This window comes from Myripristis murdjan, chromosome 8 (genome assembly GCF_902150065.1).
Source record: "Myripristis murdjan chromosome 8, fMyrMur1.1, whole genome shotgun sequence".
NCBI classification, from domain to species: Eukaryota; Metazoa; Chordata; class Actinopteri; order Holocentriformes; family Holocentridae; genus Myripristis; species Myripristis murdjan.
Window position 1 is genome coordinate 33,268,530 of NC_043987.1, and position 26,904 is coordinate 33,295,433.

Sequence of the window (26,904 nt, forward strand, 5' to 3'; positions counted from 1 at the left end):
TGATCCTGCACTGCCCTCTTCTGAAAGTCTGACAACAAACTTAATGTCAAACCTATGTCTTTATATAAATGAAAAAATGAAATTAACAATTTCAGAAATATCTGATTTTTTTTTTTTTTTTTTTTTGTGGAAATCTGCATGCTTTAGAAACATGATCACATTTGATATACTGTATCAAAACATCCTCAATAATGAAATACTGAGATCATCATTTGAGAGAACATGTTTAGTTTGAATGAACATTTTAGCCTAATAGAACTGTCTACCTCACATGCCTCAATAAAACTATAACCATACAACAGTATATGTATTGTTATCAAAACAGGAAAATGATCAGGTTAAAAACACTACAATACAGTGAATCACACACTGAGCAGATTATTGTAGAAAAAGAAGTAACAGGTTGATTTAAAACCCCAACAGAGGCAGAGCTGATTTCCAGGCAACAAAAAGTGTTTTCTCTCTCTCCAGAGATCCCAGCAGTCAGCAGGTGGATTAAAGTGATGTGGCACCGTCACACACATTAGAGGACTGTCACACTTGGGACAAAACTACTACTTCAGTTTAGATCCACTGCTGAGGAGATCCTCTTCAGTCGTATGTTTGATTGTATGCAAAGTGTCCTTCCTGGTCCCTCTGCTATAAAGAGTTGATATGAGGCTGGAAGTTAAAGAAAAGAGGAAGAGCAGCTCCCACCAGTTCAGCTTCAACACAAACCATGTTGTCTGTAGCTCTGCTGCTGCTGCTGGCTGCTGGATCCTGTGAGTCTCTCTGGATTTGACATCACATTTACAAAACCAGCAATTCTGGTGCCATGTAACTGGATATCTTGACTTTAAAAATGTTTGTGTTTTCCACAGGTGTGAAATGTTACACGCTGACACAGCCAGCATCTCTGACTGTCCGGCCAGGTCAAACTCTGACCATCACCTGTCAGGTCTCTTATTCTGTTAGTGACTATGCAACAGCTTGGATCAGACAGCCTGCAGGGAAAACACTGGAGTGGATTGGATTGGGTAGAGTGGGTTACAGCTCAGCTTACAAAGATTCACTGAAAAACAAGTTCAGTATTTCCTTCGACTCTTCCAGCAACACAGTGACTCTAACTGGACAGAATGTGCAGCCTGAAGACACTGCTGTGTATTATTGTGCCAGACAGCCACAGTGACACAAACCATTGGTAGAGCTGTACAAAAACCCCTCAGTCCCTGAACACTTGGAACATGAAGCCACCAGAGGAGGCAGCCTCACACCACAGATTAATTTAATGCCATGTGTTTCTTTGAGGAAGAGACTCTGTCCCCTGGAGACACAGAGCTACAAACAAGTGGCTCACATGGAGAAAGAAGTTCAGACAAACATGCAGCCAAAAATCATATTCATGTGTTTATTAATAGACACAGTTTTGCATCTAAAGCAAAAATCATATCTTGATCATAAATACTGTAAATCTGCGTTAGTTAACGTAAGATCATGCATTTTAACACAGAGGTGACTTGAGTCTTATTTACTAAATAGTAATGAAACACATTTGATGCAGCACACTGATATCATTATCAGCATTTATGTTGCATGATGCAAGTAACTACCACTTCAACAGGCTTTATTTAATGTAGTTTCCCACTTCATCCTCTGTGTCCAGTGGCAGCTTCTGGGCTTGTTGGATTTGAGACAAAGAAGGAACAAAGTACAAGGAGAAAAGCTCACTAACTGGTGTGCTATGATGGATCTCACTAAGTGACCTGCACATCCTCTGGGTAATATGATTTAACTCCAAGAAATAATGTTAATGCTGTTTCACACAAAATCTTGAAAATCTGTTTTAAGGGAACTGCAGTGAAGAAAGGTTTTGTGTGAGATCATCATGCATGTATACAGTTTACTGAGGAACCTCACAACATCACCATCACCTCCTGGTTTTGATAAGAGTATGAAGACCACAATGACCTTCTCCTAATTTCCATGTTTATCCCACTTTTCTATGAACAGAGCCATGCATGGTTGTTTTGATGTCAGCTTCAGGTCGGCTAACTTGTTACTCATCAATTCACGTTCATCAGCAACAGAAACTCTGAGCTAACATTGCTGACCCCACTTCACATGATTGATGCTAACTGTGTTTCCAGTGTAGCCAAGCATGTTTGATTACCTGTGGGTCACATTTTTTTCCATTAGTCACTCTTTACAGTGAACATTCATTCTCCACTGCATTAAATAAGAACTGAGACACTGATCCACTGCAGTGCTGTCGTCCCTCCCTGTGAGGAGGAGTCAATGCAAAACTTTGATGTCTCCCATCTCTACTTATGTGACTGCAGAGAGGATGACAGACAACAGTGGCCACACACTTTAACATGATGGGCTACAGGACAGGACTGCTGCTTTTAACTCTCTGCTGGGCAGGTCAACATTTTCACTCACCTGGATTTGACAGCGTCTTCATTCAAATCCGTACTTCATGCATGTGATGCCTTTCTGTTTTGTGTTGCCAGGTGTTGATGGTCAGACTCTGACACAATCTGAACCAGTGCTTAAAAAGCCTGCAGAGTCCCACAGATTGACCTGTACAGCTTCTGGATTCACATTCAGCAGCTATTCCATGAACTGGATCAGACAGGCTCCTGGAAAAGGACTGGAGTGGATCGCCTATATCAGATATGATAGTAGCAGCACCTCCTACTCCCAGTCAGTCCAAGGCCGGTTCACCATCTCCAGAGACGACAGCAGACAGCAGCTGTATCTCCAGATGAACAGTCTGAAGACTGAAGACTCTGCTGTTTATTATTGTGCTCGAGAGCCACAGTGACTGGAGTTGGTGGAGCAGCTGTACAAAATCCTCCAGTCCTCATCCTCACTGCTCTGTCAGAGTAGAAGTACGACTGGGCTTTAAATGAATGTTTCCTGAAACAGAAAGAGAGAGTGGGGTTCGATTTGAACACATTATATTTCTCTCATGATAAAGCATCATAAACACAATGAAAAAATGTATGATGAAGACATCTAAATGATCAAATCATGATGATGATTTCTTCACCAGAACCATGCTGAAGACATCACACAAACTGGAAATAAAGTAAAAAAAAAAAAAAAAAACCTGCTCCACAACATTCAACCACAACCAAATTCAGCTCCTGGATTATTGTTGTCATCCATGGTGCTGACTGTAGAGAAAATAACAAATATAATAAAATATAGCGTCCACTGATGACATTTCTTTAAAACAATGCATAACAAGGCTGGTGATTTTCACAAAGTAGTTCCTGTCCTGATTCTGCACTGCCCACTTCTGAAAGTCTGACAACAAACTTAATGTCAAACCTATGTCTTTATGTTAATGAAAAAAAAGAAATGAACAATTTCAAAAATATCTGAAATATCTGAAAGTACCTGAATCTTATTTTGTGAGTAATGGAATACTGAGATCTTCATTTCAGAGAACATGTTCTGAATAAATGTTTAGCCTTATGGAATCATGTCCTTCACATGCCTCAATAAAACTATAACTATACAACAGTATATGTATTGTTACCAGAACAGGCGCAGTCTCACGCCACAGATTAATTTAACACCATGTGGTTCCCTGGTGGCTTCAAAAATGAATTCATGTACCATTCAGGAGAAGTCCTTTTCACAATGGGCCAGGTTTGAGTCCAGCCAGGGCGTTTTACTATTAGCAGCTACATATATGTGGAACAATTATGTGCTTCTTTCTTTAAAAACACAAGCCACTCAGTGTGTGGATAGTCTATCAGCAGTCAGTTGATCTATCCACACTGTAACAGATCAGCTGCAGAGAAACCAGCAGTAGATCTGAGGGAAGTGAATCAGACGTAATGTTCCATTATTTCCTGGCTCACATGTAACTTTGACTCCCTGATTCTCTACTGAGTGTTCATGTTTCGTTCAGGTTTGGCTTCTGTTGCCCTCCTACTCAGCGTCTGTTTTGACTGGCTTTGAGTGACCTGTGAGCTCAGTACATTAGTCCCTCCCTCCTAAATTCTCCATGCAAATCCAGAGTGTCAGAGTGTGTACTTGTGTCCTCCTGCTGACTTGTTGTCTTGTTCTTTTGGGTGGAGCAGCTGAGTTCACATCTTCAGCCTCAGGATGATGGACAAACTCTCTCTTCTGCTCACAGCTCTCTGTCTGCCATGTGAGTTGTCATGTTTCATGCTGCTATACTGATATAATGACAAATATACAGATTGTTATCTTTTACTACTTCTGACTCTCTCTCTCTCTCTCTCTCTCTCTCTCTCTCTCTCTCTCTCTCTCTCTCTCTCTCTCTCTCTCTCTCTCTCTCTCTCTCTCTCTCTCTCTCTCTCTCTCTCCCTGTGTGTTCTCTGTCAGGCTTGAATGGCCAGGCTCTGGAGTCCATTCCCTCCAGTCCAGTGATGAAAAAGCCTGGGGAAACTCTCAGTCTTTCCTGCAGGGGAACTGGTTTCACTTTCAGCAGCTGCTATGCACTGGATAAGAAAACCTGCAGGAAAAGGACTGGAATGGATGGGGATTATTTACAGTGACGCAAGTGAAACAAATTATGCAAGCAGTGTGCAAGGACGTATAGAAATCACTACAGATAACAGCAACAGCATGTATATGAGACAGTCCAACTTAAAGCCAGAGGACTCTGCAGTGTATTTCTGTGCCAAAGAGCCACAGTGATGTGAATGAGCAGAGGAGCTGAACAAAAACCTCAATGAATTTATTTGTACAAAGATCACCAGGGGGCAGCAGCAGATCAGACATGTGATGACACTAATCACACACACTTAGAGACAGCTTACCAACATGCACTGCAGCACTGTAATGTTAATATGTCCGACAAACTCTTTATGGAGCAGATCTGAACCCAAATGAACATACTGTATTTGAATATGATTACTGTAAGACTATTTCTGTAAAGAAAAACTGAAAAAGAATAAGAAGGAGATGTGATGCCCGTCTAACATGATAAGGACTTCAACAGGCACAGTCAGTGGTCAGACATAAGGACATTGTAGAGCAGGTCAAACAAGGGAAGAGAAGCTAGAAGCTGGGCATAGATGCAATGTTTTCAAAATTATGGATGACATTAAAGCACAGGAGTGAAATTAAAACTCTCCCTATTTGCAGAAAGTTCAGGGTGTTAAAGATTCTTGTTTTCACCTCTAGATGGTGCTCTTGAAGTCAATAACATATGCAAGTTAGTTATGTATTTATTTATTTATTTTTATTTTCACCACACAGCAGATTAGATACTCTAAAAAAGTTGCATTTCTACAAACTCCTCTATAGATATAGAGAGTTTTATATACATACTTATACATAGTAGGCAGGAAAAAACAAAGGAATTTTCCATCCTCTCCTTCCTCACTTCATATTTTCTGAACTTATTTGCTTTCCAAAACATGCAAATAATTCAGCCTGGATTAGGTACCAATTTATCATTTAAAAAACAAAGCCACTTTTCCTGTTAAATTGTTAAAAATAAAGTAAATAAACAGTTTGTCGTTGCTACTTCATAAGAAGAGACAACAATTGGCAATTCATGCTTTAAATGCTTGTAATTTTAGCTTGTGGCCCTTGGACACAGCTGAATTTTGCTGTGTGGCCCCTGAGCCATCTTAAGCTGAATAGCCTTGTTTTAAATGCATGTGATCCAACAGCCCACCCTCCTTTTATATCCTGTGAGTGTTGTGCTGTATGCAAAGCTGACTTCCTTCTAGTCTGCTATAAACACTTGATATCACACTGTCAGCTGAGGCAGACCAAGAGAAGCTCCCACCAGTTGACCTTCAACACCAAGCATGTTCTCTGTAGCTCTGCTGCTGCTGCTGGCTGCTGGATCCTGTGAGTCTCTTTGAGGGACAAACACACACTCTATCATCACACTGCACCACTTCTTTATTATTATTCCACTGTCAGATACACTGATATGTTGAATATTTTCTCCTCCACAGGTCAAACTCTGACCATCACCTGTCAGGTCTCTTATTCTGTTAGCAGCTATGGGACAGCTTGGATCAGACAGCCTGCAGGGAAAGGACTGGAGTGGATTGGAAGGAAATCAACTAGCTATGAATACTACAAAGATTCACTGAAAAACAAGTTCAGTATTTCCTTAGCCTCTTCCAGCAAGACAGTGACTCTAACTGGACAGAATGTGCAGCCTGAAGACACTGCTGTGTATTATTGTGCCAGAGATCCACAGTGACACAAACCATTGGTAGAGCTGTACAAAAACCCCTCAGTCCCTGAACACTTGGAACATGAAGCCACCAGAGGAGGCAGCCTCATACCACAAAGTCATTCAAGGCCACTTCCCTGAGTTTAAAAACAAACAAACAAACAAACAAACAAACAAAACACAGGGAAAAAATCCTTGAAGATCTAAATAATCTTTTAATGACTGAAAATAATATATATAGTAGAGTTTTATAAAGCACTGATTTGATTCATAAGTCATTAAATTTAGTTAAATTGTTTTCTACATGTTTATGGCAACACCAAGAGTGACTCTATATCAAAAAACAAAAAGGTATTGCTCTCAAAATTTTTACAGTGATTCCTAAATTTGTTGTCAATCTTTTATGTATCTTTCACGTCACCAACTTTTTTCTTTTTACTTCTTTTTGAATAAAACTCTGCACTTTTCTGGCCTTCTGAGATTCCCACCGAGGAGGCCTCAGACACCACCTATCTCCCATTTACAATGTTGTCCTTTCATCCCTTCCCAGGAGATTGAAACACCAATCACACTTGACCTCATGTGACAACGGTCGACCACACTTAACACCAGGTGACTCCAGCGACTCTTGATGATGATTGTTAACACCAAAATGTCTTCTGAAATCCTACTATCAAGTCCAGTCAACTTTGTTCTGAACCTTACTTGCGATATTCCCACCAGTTCACCTGAAACACCAGAATTTTTGTCTTTATTGCCACTGCCCGTTTTGAGATAGGGTCAACTCTCTTTTCCCTTTTTATGGCAATTATTTTTTGAAAAAAAAAAAAAAAAAAAAAACAGTTGAAAAAAAATAAAAGGTTAATATATCTTTAATAAAGTACTAACAACAAAAGATATCCTTTCAGACTGAAGTTCTCTGTCTTTATAGTAAAACAACTGCAGTGCTGTCCTCCCTCCCTGTGAGGAGGAGTCAATGCAAAACTTTGATGTCTCCCATCTCTATTTATGTGACTGCAGAGAGGATGACAGACAACAGTGGCCACACACTTTAACATAATGGGCTATAGGACAGGACTGCTGCTTTTAACTCTCTGCTGGGCAGGTGAACATTTTCACTCACCTGGATTTGACAGCGTCTTCATTCAAATCCGTACTTCATGCATGTGATGCTTTTCTGTTTTGTGTTGCCAGGTGTTGATGGTCAGACTCTGACCCAATCTGAACCAGTGGATAAAAAGCCTGCAGAGTCCCACAGACTGACCTGCACAGCCTCTGGATTCACATTCAGTAACTACTGGATGGGCTGGGTCAGACAGGCTCCTGGAAAAGGACTGGAGTGGATTGCAACTATCAATAATGGTGGTGGCAGCAGCACCTACTACTCCCAGTCAGTCCAAGGCCGGTTCACCATCTCCAGAGACAACAGCAGACAGCAGCTGTATCTCCAGATGAACAGTCTGAAGACTGAAGACTCTGCTGTTTATTATTGTGCTCGAGAGCCACAGTGACTGGAGTTGGTGGAGCAGCTGTACAAAATCCTCCAGTCCTCATCCTCACTGCTCTGTTAGGGTAGAAGTACGACTGGGCTTTAAATTAATGTTTCCTGAAACAGAAAGAGAGAGGGGGGTGGGATTTGAACACATTATATTTTTCTCATGATAAAGGATCATAAACACAATGAAATATCAACAACATTAATGATGAAGACATTTGAAAGATCAAATCATGATGATGAATTCTACACCAAAACCGGCACAACACTGTGGTTGCTGAAAACATCACCCAAACTGTAAATAAAGGAAAGCACCTGCTCCACAACATTCAAACAGAACTATGTTTAAAATGTCACACAAATATAGCATCCATTCATGACATTCCCATACAACAATGCATAACAAGGATAGTCATTTTCACAAAGTAGTTGCTGTCCTGATTCTGCACTGCCCTCTTCTGAAAGTCTGACAACTAACTTAATGTCAAACCTATGTCTTTATATTGATGAAAAAAATGAAATTAACAATTTCAGAAATATCTGAAATTATTTTTCGTGGAAATCTGCATGCTTTACAAACATGATCACATTTGATATATGAAAACACCCTCAATAATGAAATACTGAGATTATCATTTCAGAGAACATGTTTAGTCTGAATAAACAATTTAGCCTAATGGAACTGTCTACTTCACAAGCCTCAATAAAACTATAACCATACAACAGTCTAAGTATTCTTATTGGAACAGGAAACTGATCAGGTAAAAAGGGTGCAGTACAGTGAATCACACACTGAGCAGATTATTGCAGAAAAAGATGTAACAGGTTGATTTAAAACCCCAAGAGCAGGCAGAGCTGATTTCCAGGCAACAAAAAGTGTTTTCTCTCTCTCCAGAGATCACAGCAGTCAGCAGGTGGATTAAAGTGATGTGGCACAGTCACACACATTAGAGGACTGTCACACTTGGGACAAAACTACTGCTTCAGTTTATATCCACTGCTGAGTAGATCCTCTTCAGTCGTATGTTTAATTGTATGCAAAGTGTTCTTCCTGGTCCCTCTGCTATAAAGAGTTGATATGAGGCTGGAAGTTGAAAGAAAAGAGGAAGAGCAGCTCCCACCAGTTCACATCAACACAAACCATGTTGTCTGTAGCTCTGCTGCTGCTGCTGGCTGCTGGATCCTGTGAGTCTCTCTGGATTTGACATCACATTTACAAAACCAGCAGCTCCTCTGGTGCCATTTAACTGGATACTTTGATTTTTAAAAAATGTTTGTGTTTTCCACAGGTGTGAAATGTGAAACGTTGACACAGCCAGCGTCTCTCACTGCCCAGCCAGGTCAAACTCTGACCATCACCTGTCAGGTCTCTTATTCTGTTAATGACTATTACACAGCTTGGATCAGACAGCCTGCAGGGAAAGCAATGGAGTGGATTGGGAGCAAATATACTGAAGATGAATACTACAAAGATTCACTGAAAAACAAGTTCAGTATTTCCTTCGACTCTTCCAGCAACACAGTGACTCTAACTGGACAGAATATGCAGCCTGAAGACACTGCTGTGTATTATTGTGCCAGACAGCCACAGTGACACAAACCATTGGTAGAGCTGTACAAAAACCCCTCAGTCCCTGAACACTTGGAACATGAAGCCACCAGAGGAGGCAGCCTCAGTCCACATATTAATTTAATGCCATGTGGTTCCCTCTTGGCTTCAAAAATGAATTCATGTACCATTCAGGAGAAGTCCTTTTCACAGTGGGCCAGGTTTGAGTCCAGCCAGGGCGTTTTACTATTAGCAACTACATATATGTGGAACAATTATGTGCTTCTTTCCTTAAAAACATAAGTCAATCAGTCTGATTTCCATTATCATGACAAAGTGACAAGAATGTTTAGTGTGACCACAGACACATCCAGTCCAACACAGACACTTAGAGGACAGAGTGTGTGGACTGAAGATGCAGCTGTGTGTTTGTGTGAGCAAGAGACTCTGTCCCCTGGAGACACAGAGCTACAAACAAGTGGCTCACATGGAGAAAGAAGATCAGACAAACATGCAGCCAAACATCATATTCATGTGTTTATTAACAGACACAGTTTGGCAATGATGCAATGCAACAATTAGATATTGATCATGAATACTGTTAATCTGTGTTAATATGAGAGCATGCGTTGGAAAACAGTGGTGCCAGTAGGCTTAATTGGTATGTAGTATCTTTAACTTTGCATTATTGCCCTGCGATGGACTGGCGACCTGTCCAGAGCACAGACAGAGAAGACATACATATCATCAGTCATTCCAAAGACCTTCCATAAAGATCTATGGAAAATGCCTGAAAATAAAATCAGGAGTCTCAGGAGCTACTTGACACCGTCCAAGGATTCAGCAAAATGAGTTGGTTGGGGAAGATTATTCCAGAGAGAAAGACTGTGTGTAAATCTTAGTGTAGTTTGAAGAAAAAGCCCCTTTTATAATGAATGCCATAAGATTAATCTGCACAGAGATGTCTTTAACAGCTGTATGTTTTGAGAAATGTGTATTTTTCCTCTAATATGCTTTGGATGCACAACTGTTAAGTTTCTGTTCTTGTATTTTTACTTGGTGTGACATTAGCAAGAAAGTTTTCTTAATCCTAACTGGACCACAAAGTTACATTATTTTATTGTAAAGAGCAAACAAATACACAGAGAGCCTGATGTCTGATGTTTCAACCTTTTTGTTCCATTATTTCCTGGCTCACATGTAACTTTGACTCCCTGATTCTCTACTGAGTGTTCATGTTTCGTTCAAGTTTGGCTTCCGTTGCCCTCCTACTCAGCGTCTGTTTTGACTGGCTTTGAGTGACCTGTGAGCTCAGTACATTAGTCCCTCCCTCCTAAATTCCCCATGCAAATCCAGAGTGTCAGAGTGTGTATTTGTGTCCTCCTGCTGACTTGTTGTCTTGTTCTTTTGGGTGGAGCAGCTGAGTTCACATCTTCAGCCTCAGGATGATGGACAAACTCTCTCTTCTGCTCACAGCTCTCTGTCTGCCATGTGAGTTGTCATGTTTTATGCTGCTATACTGATATAATGACAAATATACAGATTGTTATGTTTTACTACTTCTGACTCTCTCTCTCCCCTGTGTTTTTTCTCCTTTTTCTCTGTCAGGTTTGAATGGCCAGGCTATGGAGTCCATTCCCTCAAGTCCAGTGCTGAAAAAGCCTGGGGAAACTCTCAGTCTTTCCTGCAGGGGAACTGGCTTCACTTTCAGCAGCTTTGCTATGCACTGGATAAGACAACCTGCAGGAAAAGGACTGGAATGGATAGGGCTTATTTACTATGATGCAAGCCAAACAAATTATGCCAGCAGTGTGCAAGGACGTATTGAAATCACCAGAGATAACAGCAACAGCATGGTGTATATGAGACTATCAAACTTAAAACCAGAGGACTCTGCAGTGTATTTCTGTGCCAAAGAGCCACAGTGATGTGAATGAGCAGAGGAGCTGAACAAAAACCTCAATGAATTTATTTTTACAAAGATCACCAGGGGGCAGCAGCAGATCAGACGCACACACACAAAAACAAAGAGAACAAAGAGAGTCATTTACAGTTGTGTTTTTTGTCATCATTTTTAATGTTTTTTCTTGCCAACATGCATGTTTCTACAGCATTGAAATGGTTAATAATATTTCCAACAAAATCACTGAAAGCCAGTTTGAACCTAAATGGACATGTATTGATGAGATGACTGTGATTACTCTTGTAGCCCAATGAGGTTCAGAAAATGGTCATTGAACAAAATTATCAATCATGTTAGAATGAAAACTAAATGAAACATGTTGAGGAAAATCCTTTTAGAGGAACCTGCAAAATCAGTGCTGTTTCTAGACAACAATATAATACACGTCCTTTTAAATAAACTACTTAAACATTTTGGAAATTATGGGGCTTGATGGGCTAAACAAAATGAGTGGAGGCTACAGTTCACTCAGCGCTGCACATCAGATGATATAATTGTACAATTAGAGGATGATGACAAGTATCTTAGCTGTATTTGCTGTGGTGGAAAAAAGAATTAGCAAATTGAAAATAATTGTTGTGCATAAGTTGGAGGGTTTTCGGCTGTAATGTTTAGTGCAGTTGACTTTGTACATTAAAGCAGATTTTTGCCAATGGACCACGGCCCTAAAATGCCAGTTTCCTATGAACAAGACTGAAAACATGCAGCTGCTGCTGCATTCTCAGTATAAGAAACTGAACAATATGACTGTATTAGCGAATGAATTATTTTTATTTTTATATGTGATGAGGATCAAACACTGACTGAGTCTGAACCAGTGGTGAAAAGGCCTGGACAATCCCACAGACTGACCTACACATATTCTGGTGGCATTTCCTGGAACGCTTGGATCAGAAAGCATGAATGAAGGATTTAATAATAAACAAACAAACAAATTAATGAATAAATGGATTCATTCATCACAACTGATTATAACATAAGATTATTCAGTAAAGTGTGCCCTGTTTATAAAAATGTATATGTACACAGATGTTATGTGATCCATGTAATGCAGAAGGACATCCCAATCTGATTTGATTAGTTAATAATAATAATTAAAAAAAAAAAAAAGTGTCACTTTCAGAAACGTTCAGTCGGGTTAATGTCCCCTGTACCTTGTCCCTGTTTTCAAAAAAAAAAAAAAAAAAATCAAATCAAATCAAAACCAAAACCCATGTGTAAAAAGATGGAAATGCACAGAGCCTGTGATTATTCAGAGCCAGATCCACCACTTGTGCTGCAGTGGAGCGTTTTCCACCCACATGATGCACAACTCAAAACAATTATTTTCTAATCCCCCCTCTCTCACAACATTTTCTCAGTTCTTTGGAAATTGAATTCAAGACAAACGTCTTGCCAAGATAATTCAGCTCAGTCATTTGAACAAATTATGGCTGAAATTTTAAATGTTAAACTGAGTCTTGTTTTCTGGTTTTCAGTCCCGTGTCTTTCACCATTGTACCATGGAAACCACAGTATATGTGTGCTAAGATTGACTGATACACATGTCGGTGTTATCAGTGTAAATGTGATATTTTGTCATGTTGAGTGCATCTGACTGCAATAAGACACACAAGGAGTTTCCTAACAGACTAATCGATCAGTCAATTACTCGATCAATTCATCAAACAAACTACACATTGCAGTGCCACCTGATTGCAAGAATACAGCACTGAAAGCAATTCAGTGAACCATATGAATTTACAAAGACGAATACGGTAAATACATGTTTTTTTTTTTTTTTTTTTTCAATTTTTAATGATTATTGGGAATTAGAATTCAAATTCAATTCATGACTTAAATATTTGTAATACAGTCCATCCTCCTTTTATGTGATGTGAGTGTTGTGCTGTATGCAAAGCTGACTTCCTTCTAGTCTGCTATAAACACTTGATATCACACTGTCAGCTGAGGCAGACCAAGAGAAGCTCCCACCAGTTGACCTTCAACACCAAGCATGTTCTCTGTAGCTCTGCTGCTGCTGCTGGCTGCTGGATCCTGTGAGTCTTTGTGAGGGACAAACACACACTCTATCATCACACTGCACCACTTCTTTATTATTATTCCACTGTCAGATACACTGATATGTTGAATATTTTCTCCTCCACAGGTGTAAAATGTGTCACGTTGACACAGCCAGCATCTCTGACTGTCCAGCCAGGTCAAACTCTGACCATCACCTGTCAGGTCTCTTATTCTGTTAGCAGCCGTTACACAGCTTGGATCAGACAGCCTGCAGGGAAAACACTGGAGTGGATTGGATATAAACATGGCAATGGCAATGAATACTACAAAGATTCACTGAAAAACAAGTTCAGTATTTCTGTAGCCTCTTCCAGCAACACAGTGACTCTAACTGGACAGAATGTGCAGCCTGAAGACACTGCTGTGTATTATTGTGCCAGAGATCCACAGTGACACAAACCATTGGTAGAGCTGTACAAAAAACCCTCAGTCCCTGAACACTTGGAACATGAAGCCACCAGAGGAGGCAGCCTTACACCACTAACACATTCAAGGCATCTTCCCTTATGAAAAGGCAAAATGTTTCAAATTCAAAATATATTTATTTGGTCATTATTCCCAATCAAAGTTGATTTAAGAAAAAAAATGATGGGCTAAATTATTTAATTGTAAAAAAACATTTTACTGTAGCGCAGTATGTAATGGAATGATATATTTGCATGATATGATAACACATCATTGTGTTGTATGATTAGTTGCTGAAAAATTACAACTTTTCTTATCCTCTGACAGATGTTTGTGATGATGGGATATATAAATTGGAAAAAAAAAAAAAAAAAAAAAAAAAAAAAAAAACTTGAATTGTATTCATCGTGGGGCTCTACAAAAATCCAAATTTTATCCAGATTACATCCAATCTTTAGAGTCCATTTGTACAATAAACATCCATTCTTAAATTATACAAAATAACTGAGACACTAATCCACTGCAGTGCTGTCGTCCCTCCCTGTGAGGAGGAGTCAATGCAAAACTTTGATGTTTCCCATCTCTACTTATGTGACTGCAGAGAGGATGACAGACAACAGTGGCCACACACTTTAACATGATGGGCTATAGGACAGGACTGCTGCTTTTAACTCTCTGCTGGGCAGGTCAACATTTTCACTCACCTGGATTTGACAGTGTCTTCATTCCAATCCGTACTTCATGCATGTGATGCTTTTCTGTTTTGTGTTGCCAGGTGTTGATGGTCAGACTCTGACACAATCTGAACCAGTGATTAAAAAGCCTGCAGAGTCCCACACATTGACCTGCACAGCCCCTGGATTCACATTCAGCAACCACTGGATGGGCTGGGTCAGACAGGCTCCTGGAAAAGGACTGGAGTGGATCGTTGGCATCACCAGCAGTGGCAGCAGCACCTCCTACTCCCAGTCAGTCCAAGGCCGGTTCACCATCTCCAGAGACAACAGCAGACAGCAGCTGTATCTCCAGATGAACAGTCTGAAGACTGAAGACTCTGCTGTTTATTATTGTGCTCGAGAGCCACAGTGACTGGAGTTGGTGGAGCAGCTGTACAAAATCCTCCAGTCCTCATCCTCACTGCTCTGTCAGAGTAGAAGTACGACTGGGCTTTAAATGAATGTTTGCTGAAACAGAAAGAGAGAGGAGGGTAGGGGTGGGATTTGAACACATTATATTTCTCTCATGATAAAGCATCATAAACACATTGAAAAAATGTATGATGAAGACATCTAAATGATCAAATCATGATGATGATGTCTTCACCAAAACCATGCTGAAGACATCAAACAAACTCGAAATAAAGTAAGAAAAAAACCTGCTCCACAACATTCAACCACAACTAATTCAGCTCCTGGATTATTGTTTTCATCCATGGTGCTGACTGTAGAGAAAATAACAAAGATAATAAAATATAGCATCCATTCATGACATTCCTGTAAAACAATGCATAATAAGGCTGGTCATTTTCACAAAGTAGTTCCTGTCCTGATTCTGCACTGCCCACTTCTGGAAGTCTGACAACAAACTTAATGTCAAGCCTATGTCTTTATGTGAATGAAAAAAAAGAAATTAACAATTTCAAAAATATCTGAAATATCTGAGAATACCTGAATCTTATTTTGTGAGTAATGGAATGCTGAGATCTTCATTTCAGAGAACATGTTCTGAATAAATGTTTAGCCTTATGGAATCGTGTCCTTATGCCTCAATAAAACTATAACTATACAACAGTTCATGTATTGTTACCAGAACAGCAGCAGCCCCAGACCCAATATTAATTTAACACCATGTGGTTCCCTGGTGGCTTCAAAAATGAATTCATGTACCATTCAGGAGAAGTCCTTTTCACAGTGGGCCAGGTTTGAGTCCAGCCAGGGCGTTTTACTATTATCAACTACATATATGTGGAACAATTATGTGCTTCTGTCTTTTAAAACACAAGCCACTCAGTGTGTGGATAGTCTATCAGTAGTCAGTTGATCTATCCACACTGTAACAGATCAGCTGCAGAGAAACCAGCAGTGGATCTGAGGGATGTGAATCAGACGTAATGTTCCTTTATTTCCTGGCTCACATGTAACTTTGAATCCCTGATTCTCTACTGAGTGTTCATGTTTTTTTTTTTCATGCTGAAAAAGCCTGGGGAAACTCTCAGTCTTTCCTGCAGGGGAACTGGCTTCACTTTCAGCAGCTTTGCTATGCACTGGATAAGACAACCTGCAGGAAAAGGACTGGAATGGATAGGGCTTATTTACTATGATGCAAGCCAAACAAATTATGCCAGCAGTGTGCAAGGACGTATTGAAATCACCAGAGATAACAGCAACAGCATGGTGTATATGAGACTATCAAACTTAAAGCCAGAGGACTCTGCAGTGTATTTCTGTGCCAAAGAGCCACAGTGATGTGAATGAGCAGAGGAGCTGAACAAAAACCTCAATGAATTTATTTTTACAAAGATCACCAGGGGGCAGCAGCAGATCAGACGCACACACACAAAAACAAAGAGAACAAAGAGAGTCATTTACAGTTGTGTTTTTTGTCATCATTTTTAATGTTTTTTCTTGCCAACATGCATGTTTCTACAGCATTGAAATGGTTAATAATATTTCCAACAAAATCACTGAAAGCCAGTTTGAACCTAAATGGACATGTATTGATGAGATGACTGTGATTACTCTTGTAGCCCAATGAGGTTCAGAAAATGGTCATTGAACAAAATTATCCAGTTTCATTAATGTAGTGCTAACTCATCTAGCATCTCAGGACACTTTTCATACAGAACAGGTCTACACCATACTCTTCATTATTTTAATTCTCATAATATTCACTCAATGAGCAATCCTACCTGCCCACTCTGGACTTGTGGGCTCATGGCTGGTGCTTGGTGCTGGATCTTGCTTCTGACTCTGAGGGGCTACAAGACAAAGTTTCCCAGTTATGTGGCCTTGCATCATACTATTATTTACAGTTTTTTTCAACTACTAAAACACAAAAAGCAAAAATTAGGCACAATTTTCACAACCTTTACTTCTGTCCCCAATCGCTTGACTCAATTTGTTACTACTTTAGATTTCCTTATCATATTAGAACTCTGACTTTCCTTCTTTACACTCTGATGTCAATTTCACATCACCTTGTTGTCAAAACACAACACACAATTTTTCAGGTTTGCACACACTTCTCACATAAAATCTCAAAGCATCAATCAACAACACACAAATATTCAAATCTCTAAACTTTTGGGTCTGGCGAGCAATTTGCAATCAAAGACTGCAGCATAAAAGGAGGCTTGACCCTCTGTTTTGTTTGATGAGCAATGGAGAACAGAAACAACAGTCAGAGAAGGAGAGGGGTACGAATGAGAGGAGGAGGAGGACGAGGAGGAATAGGAAGAGGAGGAAGAGGTGGAAGAGGACGAGGAGGAAGAGGTGGAAGAGGAGGAAGAGGAGGACGAGGAGGAATAGGAAGAGGAGGAAGAGGTGGAAGAGGAGGAAGAGGAGGAGGAGGAAGAGGTGGAAGAGGAGGAAGAGGACGAGGAGGAATAGGAAGAGGAGGAAGAGGTGGAAGAGGAGGAAGAGGAGGAGGAGGAAGAGGTGGAAGAGGAGGAAGAGGAGGAGGAAGAGGTGGAAGAGGGGGAAGAGGAGGAGGAGGAGGGGGAAGAGGAAGAGGAGGAAGAGGAGGAGGACAACAAGGAGAAGCAAGAGAAAGAAGAAGGAGAATCCGAATCTCCAATGAGATTCGTGCTACTGTATTGGACCATGTGCTCAACCATGGGTTGAGCATGAGGGAGGCTGGCCAGAGGGTCCAGTCAAACCTCAGCCACTTCACAGTGTCGACCATCATTAGGACGTTCAGGATGGAGAACAGGTACGAAATCTATTTTCTGTGTATTGTAATGCTGCATTCAATAGACTACAGCACTGTTTCCTAAACAGTGTTTTGGGACGCATTTGTGGGTCGCAGTCATATTGTTTTGGGTTTCTTTATTCTTTGTTTCCTACATTTTGTTATTTTTTTTTTTTTCAAAACATTTAAATAAAGAAAAATGATTCCAAGAAAGCAACATTTAAAAATAAAATGTTTTGTCTGAAAATTTGTGTGATGTTTTATGTTTGTCTATGAGAGAAGTGGGCATTGTCATTGATTCAGTGTGTTCCATTTCTATAATTGTGTTTTCAATTTTGCTCTTCAGTGTTCTGTACATGCTTGGTAGTGTTCAGCCAAAAGCTTAGTTGTGTTTATTCAATGAATGGTATGTGTGTGTCATGTGAAAATATGGCTGTGTTTACCAAATGAAAGCACAAGTTCCATTTTGTGAACATGTTAAGAGATTTGATGGCAAAGAGTTGTTTTGCAAAGGGATGCCAGGGTTTAGCAATTTGTGTGTGATGTTTGGAGTTTTGTGTGTGCAGTTTTGAAAAAAAAAAAAAAAACGTACAGTTTTGAAAAACGTGTTTTAGCAATCGAAAAAAACTGTAAATTATATAAGGTTATGTTATATGCAGGGACGGTTTTTGCTATGGGCAATGTGGGCAACCGCCCAGGGCGCAATCTACTTGGGGGAGCACGAGCGCCTTTCAAAAAAAAAAAAAAAAAAAAACAACCTCTAGTTCTCTAGACTACCATATTGACCCGCATAAAAGACGACCCTGATTTTAAGACAACCCCTCTTTTGCAAGACCCTTTTTCGGAAAAATAGGCTACTTTTTATATGGACAAAATCTTGTTTGAATAAAAAGCCACCGGCCTGCATCAGGCGGGTCGGCCGCGGCATCACCACGGCATCACCCACCCGGTCAGGTCTGCCAGATCTGACAGGTGAGCCGCCGGTGCCGCGGCCGGCTGGCACCGCGGTAGGAGTAGTAACATGGAAGGGCGCAAGCCAGTAATTTCGCCAAGGGGGGCAACATAGGCAGAACCGCCACTGCCCTTGGGTTTGGTTTAAGGCTAGCATCACTGTCACTATCACTTTTGGAAGTGGTGTTTGGAACATAATCATCTGCGCTCTCTTATGTTGAATCATATAGTTCATCAGAATCTTCAAAATCCGTGTCTTTAATCTAAATAAAAACAAAACAAAGTAATCTGTCTGCGTTTACACATCTTGAACTAAACACACTGTGTTACAGTTCCTTGTGGGGAACAGTTTTGTCCAATTCTTCACACAGTTTCTAGTCACTAATGGAAGGTGTGTTGCAAAACTTCTATTTCGACAAAGGGAGGAAGTAGTAGCAGCATGCAGAAACATTTGTCCACACAGCATGCAATTACTTTGCAGGAATGTCACGTTTTCAATATGCTCCAGAGTGACGCTAACGTTAATGAATCTCAACCAAGCAGCAGCAGGAGTGCAGCTAAAGCTCGTGCGTCTTCTGTTGTCGATACCCAGCCCTCAATACTAGGGTTGGGAATGTCTGGCATGAGGCCGATTTGATACATATCTAGATACATGGGTTACGATTCGATTAAAAAACAATATATTTTTAATACAGAATGATTCAATATGATTCGATACGGGTTAAGAATGATACGATTCGATACGATTTGAATACGATGTAAAAACAATCCGATAGTTAACATTTGTTGATATAGACGTTAATCATAAAGAAGCCAGTTCTATAAAATGACATTCTTACAGTTTTCAAACATATAAAAGACCACATATCCCTGACCATTGCTGCTTTATGTCACTTTCAACAATAATAAACAATAAACAACAACAAAATCCCATGTGAATGTATTTATTTTTAGACACAGATAAAAAAAAAGACTTGCGGAATGAACATCATTTTGTTGGATGGGATCAGAAAATAAAATGTATATATATAAAAACAGAACATAATTCACTATAGCAATAAATAAATAGTGCAAAGCCGCTCCAAAAATGACAAATATCCTGTGGCTTAAATTGTCAATAGTGGCAAATATTAGTACAGGAAAAGAGAAGCAAACATAAAACACTATTTTCACCGCTCAAGCTGGCGCTAGTGTCGGTGCTGCTGCTGTTGGCAAAATTTACATCCATTTTTTTTGTTTTGTTTTGTTTTGTTTTGTTTTGTTTTGTTTTTCATCGTCATTGTCAGTCATGTTACTCGTAGTTATACTGTAAGTTTTGGGTTGGGAACATAACGTTACGGCACGCGAGAGTCGTTTGGCGAGCTCTCGCATTGTTTTAGAGATGAAAACTGAAAAGCCTCAGGCAGACGACTCCTAGTGTCGCGATATCCAATCCACAACTCCACAATCGATTCATCTGAGGATTCATGGCTGAGTCGTATCAATTGAGGAATCTGCTACCAACACAGCCATATCTCTCGCCTGTAAAAGCAGTTATCCGGTCATATCGCTATATCGTTCCCAACCCTAGTCAATACCTTTTAAGCTATCGACCGAAATAACCCAGTACCATGTAGTATCAGAACTTCTCCACTCAAATGCTCACATCTGATTCTTCAGTACCCAGATTGAGAAAAAAATGATTATTTGTTTTATAGAGTTTTGTACCATTATTTAATAAATATTTCAATCATTTGAACACTCAAATGTAGTTGTGCAAAAGTCATTTGGATGGACAGGAGTGGTGGCATTTTAACAACACAATGAGAAAGGTAATACTAATAAACCCATTTATCCATTTTTTTCTTCTTCCCCTTGCCCATTGAGATTCGCTAAGAGAATTGTTAAAGAATGGAATCAATAAGCAAATTCGATTCTGGAATCGGAGCTGCTAAAATCTTATCAAATCCCATCCCTAGCCGTGAGTGCCCAGAAGAAAGTGATAATTAACCAAGAAATAAATCTCTCTGAATGCTCAAATCTGCCCTAAATATCCCACTACCACTAACCTTCTAGATGCATTATAGCAAACTGTTTGGTGTCCTTATTCAAACTAGATTACCATCACAATGATCTTCCTTCCACTTTTTTAGCTGCTAATCTAACATAAATACAAAACTATGACAAAGATAGACAGTAGATTGAAATCTGAGGGGATGAACATGAATGTACCTGTTGAGGAGTGTTGTTTGGATCAGTAACATCAGCCATCTCATCGTCTCTGACTTAGGGGAAGGACAGGAGTCTTCCACTGCCAACATGCTGGCTGCAGTGCTGGTCATCTGTAAATACATATTTTATAGTCACAGATTTCAAACATTTTTATTGCGCTTTCTATTTAAAATAAACTGTATGAAATTATACATTTGATTAGAATCTTTCACCTGAATGTACCTGCAGGTGAGTTTTTGCATTGTGCTCATCCATCTGAGCCTTTAAATGAAGGATCCTTTGGTTAACACGTGACTCAGAGAAAACAACACGGGGAATCGGATACCATGTGGTATTTCAAAAAATGGTTGCGGAATCAACCTGGTCTCTTCACTAAACAGGGACATCAGAATTCAGAATCTGAACTCCGTTAAATATCTGGCATAATGCTAGCCTTGAGGGTAGCAGCTCACCTCCTTTAATTTAGTCTCTAATCTCTCACAAAATCACTCAGAATCTGGCCCTATCATATTGCCAGGTAGCCTTGGGCAGTCATTTAACTATTGATTTGGACCTTAACCTAATTTACTCTGTCGGACAACCTGGCCTTGCAAAGCCCTTATTACTGTGTTTACAAGGTCTTTAGTATCCCGGCTTTGAGCATATCCGGGATATGATGTTTACATGGAACACAGAGAAACACGGTTATTCATATCCCTGTATACGTTCATTGTGACAGAAAACTTAAATCATTGCTTTAGTTAGCTAGTTAGTTGTCTAGGTAGCTAGTTCATGTACTTTCAGCCACAGTAGACACGCTGTTTGGCCAGCATTCAATAATAAATCCATGTGGTATCATTCATACATTTCTTTATAACACATAAAACTGTTTCATTTGGTATATTTCACAGAAACACTGGACACCTTTTGCTTCTCTGGACAGATTCTTGGCTTCTTAGCTGGCATCTCTTGCAAATAATCTTCCTTGTCCACCTTGTGAATTACCACGTTAATCACTGAAAAATGCCTTTTTGCTATTGAAATCCTTTGTAATGAGGACTCGGATGTGAGCGGTACCCAACCATATTTGGAATAAGTGTGTGTGGGTGTGTGGAGCAGTGAGTGTATTACCAGCCAAAAACTATAGGGCTTATGAAATTGTGTCCTTAACAAGTGTTGCCAAACTCTCTATAATAAAATAATAATTACTTTTCAAGGAAAATGCTGTAATCCCAGCTGAAAATGTGCAAGATTCAGTATCAACAGGCTTTGTGCCCCATGTGCTGGTACATTTACTTTTAGTCTATATTACTTCTTAAGTCACAAATGGTGCAACAATTTTCATCTCAAGACCAAACTGACTCTTTTGACCGATGGTGAAGTCAACAAAACTGGGGTTAAATATGTAATTTGAATTTAAATATGTAAATCTGTGTAGATTCACAGACTGATGCAGATTTGTAAAGAGTGTGTAGATTTGCACATGAATTTATTTTTTTCTACCATGTGGCCCCAGGGGGCTTCTGTACTGTAGCTTTTCTATTTCCCAGTGTGTTGTAAGAAGTCATCAAAAAATCCCTAGAGGTGCCTGAGAATGTAAATAGTTATAAGATATTTACATTTTCAGTGCCTTTCCTTTCCTGGCATGAGCAGGCGTCACAGCTGGTGTGTGTGATGCACCGTTGCTCAGTGTCATGTTTCACTTCTGTATTTTGGGAGCTTTTTTGGGACCTGGGTGTTACTCGGTGCTTCCGCTTGCTGCCTGCCCTGATCGCCCCTCCCTGTCTTGCTCTAACATCTGTGCAACACACCTCCTGCTCCATTTCCACCTGACTTTAAGCACCAGCCAGTGTAAACGTACAACTCTGCCATCTAGCCAAAGTACAGGGATATTACACCTAGGGTTGAGACGGTAGAGCTGCTAAGTTGCCTAAAATCAAAAGGTTTGTATAACTTCTCCTGAGATCCTACATTAGGATTTTGAAAATGTACATGACCTGAAAACCAACCTCTGCTGAGTTCCAGCGCCACGGGTGATCTCTCCAAACATCACACTCTACTCCATCTGGGAAGGCAAGTTTGAGAGCTCACAGTCACACTCATCTGCACCCTGAGTAGCTTCTTTCCAAACCAGCTTACGGTGCAATGGCAACTGGGAAACAATACTGTCAAGGCTTCACCAGTCAAAAAGAAGCTGCAAAGTGTGGATGGAGGGGAGCAAACCTTCAGTCTGACCAGTCAGATTAAGCTTGATATGAAGGAGTGGGCAAAAAGTTCAGATGTCACTTGCAAGTCCCACCACGCCAAAAACGAATTCACAAGATCCATCAATATTTGTTCAAGTAAGTGTGGGAAACTGTCTGATGGGACAACATGAAAATTGCTAGATCATTACTCAAGACATGTATTCATACTTTAATTGCTGTTCTTTGCTCAGTGAGCACCGTGATGCCTTTTGGGGCTTTTGCTAATCATCTTTTCAAGCTATTATCAATTTATGTTAATTTCCATGTACAGATGCAAACAAATTGACAAATTATGGCCTAGGAAACTCATAAAGACTAAACAAATTAAAAACGATTAATAGGCTAATTAATAACTGATAACATTAACGCATTAATAATAAGAACAAAGTTATAGCCACACATCCCCATAGAAAATCTTACAGGTACTGTCCGTGGTGCTGAATCTGCCTCAGCAGGAATTGTCCGTGCTGCTGAATCCGCCTCAGCGGGTACTGTCCGTGGTGCTGAATACGCCCCGGCGGGCACTGTCCGTGGTGCTGAATACGCCTCGGCGGGTACTGTCCGTGGTGCTGAATCCGCCTCAGCGGGTACTATCCGTGGTGTTGAATCCGCCTCTTTGGCTACTGTCCGTGGTGCTGAATCTGCCTTAGCGGGCACTGTCCGTGGAGCTGAATCCGCCTCAGCGGGCACTGCACATCCGTAACATTGTACAGCTTCAAGATGCGGGACTGCTTAGAGCGACTCCACATAACGTGAGAGGAGTGCTGACTGCTAAGCAAATACATCCACTCTGACTGTGGCCAGTTATCTACTGCCAGGCTCAATGTTACCTCCCTGTTGTCCCCCATTTCATTACTACTGCATTCCTAGCAGGATAGCTTAGCTGCTGTATTTACAAAGATATCAACTGAACTGAAGTCACACTGAACATTCACAGCAGCAATAAACAGCAAACTTTCCCACCATCTCAATAACCCCCTGGCTTTACGCTGCGCATGATGTCCTTTTATAACCCCAGTTTCAGATTTACACAAAGCAGCTAGTAAACAGGACTTTAAGCCAGGCTCTAAAAGCTGATATACTTTTCATTCTAACACTGTAAATGTTTCGTAGTAGAAGAAAGGGTTCCGCCGCACGTAACTTTAATATCATTTATTTGTTAAGAGTCTGGCAAAGCATTTCGCCGCATGAGCTTCATCAGGCATTACAGTCAGTCCAAATCAGCTGGTTTATATAGGCTGCTTCTGTAATCAGTGAAATCAGCACCAGCATCAATACATACACATTGACTAAACTGACAATGTGTATGTATTGATGTTAATTGGCTCCCACTAGCCCCTTGCCAGCTGGTGCTGATTTCACTTTTTGTGTGATTAATATAAAAAATTGTTTTCTGTAGGGGAACACATGTTGTGTTACTGTGTTAGAATCAGCTGTAGGCTCACAGCTTTGCTGCATTACTGACTCTGACCACAAGAGGGAGACATAGTAGCGCCGACCTCTCCATCTTCTGAATAACAGCCACAGCCGATGGGACTGTCCGAGGTTTTAGATTCAGCTTCTGACTCGTCTGTCAGTCTGAATGACAACTAATGGGAACATACACTCAGTGGCCACTTTATCAGGTCCACCTGTACAATCTAATGCAGTTCAATGCAACAGCTCTGCCATAAATTCTACCTTTTAAGAAAGTTAATAATGCTAAACTATTGTTGGCATGGAGGAGAATGAGTCAATTTAATTCTGTGTTTATTGTTGGGGATGCAGTTTGCTGAGATCTTGTAGTGGACTACATTACATTTTGAGGTGTTTCTAATTTTTGTCCTCCTTATTTTATATACATGAGGGGGACAGAATATTAGAAACACCTCTCAATAAAATGTAGTTCAGTAGGCCTACAACAGCACCACTAACCATGAGCTCAATGCCAAGCATAGAATTGAATTACAACCTCTATTACTGTGACAAAAAGAAAACCTGGGCATTACAGGCAACATAAAAGGAAATGTTATGGCAGAACAGTTGAATTGGATTGTATTGGAGCAGGTGGACCTAATGAAGTGGCCATGTAAAGTAGCAATAATGTATTGTGTATCATAATGAATATTAAGAGACAGGAATTAATCTTGAATCAAACATCCTATGGTTGAGGTACAACAGCCCATCCTCCTTTTATGTGATGTGAGTGTTGTGTGTTGTATGCAAAGCTGACTTCCTTCTAGTCTGCTATAACACTTGATATCACACTGTCAGCTGAGGCAGACCAAGAGAAGCTCCCACCAGTTGACCTTCAACACCAAGCATGTTCTCTGTAGCTCTGCTGCTGCTGCTGGCTGCTGGATCCTGTGAGTCTCTTTGAGGGACAAACACACACTCTATCATCACACTGCACCACTTCTTTATTATTATCACACTGTCAGATACACTGATATGTTGAATATTTTCTCCTCCACAGGTGTGAAATGTGAAACGTTGACACAGCCAGTGTCTCTGACTGTCCAGCCAGGTCAAACTCTGACCATCACCTGTCAGGTCTCTTATTCTGTTACTGGCTATGCCACAGCTTGGATCAGACAGCCTGCAGGGAAAGGACTGGAGTGGATTGGGGAGGTTGCTGGTAGCAGCACAAACTACAAAGATTCACTGAAAAACAAGTTCAGTATGTCTACAGCCTCTTCCAGCAAGACAGTGACTCTAACTGGACAGAATCTGCAGCCTGAAGACACTGCTGTGTATTATTGTGCCAGACGCCACAGTGACACAAACCATTGGTGGAGCTGTACAAAAACCCCTCAGTCCCTGAACACTTGGAACATGAAGCCACCAGCGGAGGCAGCCTCACACCACCAACACATTCAAGGCCACTTCCCTGATGAGAAGGAAAAACAACCACTGAGTATATGTTTGTTGGAACAGATGTTCCAAAAATAAGAAAAAAGAACAAAATGGAAAGAAAAAATAAATCTTCTTTTTTTCCCATTTAGTCTCTAAAGTATTCATTTTTATTAAAAATGATAGATATGAGTTTAATCATACACTGATTTTAATTCAAAAGTCACTGAGTTTTGTGTTTTGTTGTTGTTATTGTTGTTTCCTATATTATTATATATTTTGCACTTCAAGCCTTCTGTTGAAAATTGTGAATGAATGAAAAATCAATGGATTAATGATGGAGGGAATGAAGAATTTAATAATAAACAAACAAATTCATGAATAAATAGATTTATCAATTACAACTGATCATACCTTTTACATTATTCAGTAAAGTGTGCCCTGTTTATAAAAATGTATATGTACACAGATGTAATGTGGTTCACGTCATGCAGAGGGACATCCCAATCTGATTTGATTATTTAATAATAATAATAAAAAAGTGTAACTTTCAGAAACATTCAGTCGTGTGATTGTTTTGTTCAGTCACTGGCAGTGGGTTTGAAGTGTCACATCATAACCATGTTCATCCTGCATAATATTGGACCTTTACTTGTTGGAGCCTTTACTGTACGTGTTCATACAAAGGAAGTAATTGATGCAATTTTATAGATTTCAGTGTTCACAAAAAGCAAATCATATCCACCCATGTGTAAAAAGATGGAAATGCACAGAGCCTGTGATTATTCAGAGCCAGATCCACCACTTGTGCTGCAGCTGAGTGTTTTCCTCCCACATGATGCACAACTCAAAACAATTAGTTTCTAATCCCCCCTCTCTCACAGCATTTTCTCAGCTCTTTGGAAACTGAATTCAAGACAAACATCTTGCCAAGATAATTCAGCTCAGTCATTTGAACAAATTATGGCTGAAATTTTAAATGTTAAACTGAGTCTTGTTTTCTGGTTTTCAGTCCCGTGTCTTTCACCATTGTACCATGGAAACCACAGTATATGTGCGCAAAGATTGACTGATACAAATGTCGGTGTTATCAGTGTAAATGTGATATTTTGACATGTGGTCTTTGTCATGTTG

At 40.1% G+C, this 26,904-nt stretch overlaps 1 protein-coding gene, 1 pseudogene and 1 gene segment (V, D, J or C); all 3 read left to right on the plus strand.

Annotated features, from left to right (window-relative positions):
* LOC115363578 (Ig heavy chain V region XIG14-like) overlaps positions 1–1,168 on the plus strand; it is a 3,542-nt gene extending 2,374 nt beyond the window's left edge. Inside the window, 1 exon segment of the V gene segment in view lies at positions 861–1,168. Within this exon segment, the coding sequence occupies positions 861–1,168 (308 nt within the window).
* Positions 1,169–2,354: 1,186 nt separating this feature from the next.
* Positions 2,355–3,957, plus strand: LOC115363707 (immunoglobulin heavy variable 3-30-3-like; annotated as a pseudogene).
* Positions 3,958–5,786: 1,829 nt separating this feature from the next.
* Positions 5,787–26,904, plus strand: part of LOC115363516 (immunoglobulin mu heavy chain-like) — a 69,718-nt gene continuing 48,600 nt past the window's right edge. Inside the window, exons 1-2 of the mRNA XM_030057775.1 lie at positions 5,787–5,829; positions 8,951–9,247. Coding sequence (XP_029913635.1) covers positions 5,787–5,829; positions 8,951–9,247 — 340 coding nt within the window. The remainder of the gene's footprint in view (positions 5,830–8,950; positions 9,248–26,904) is intronic.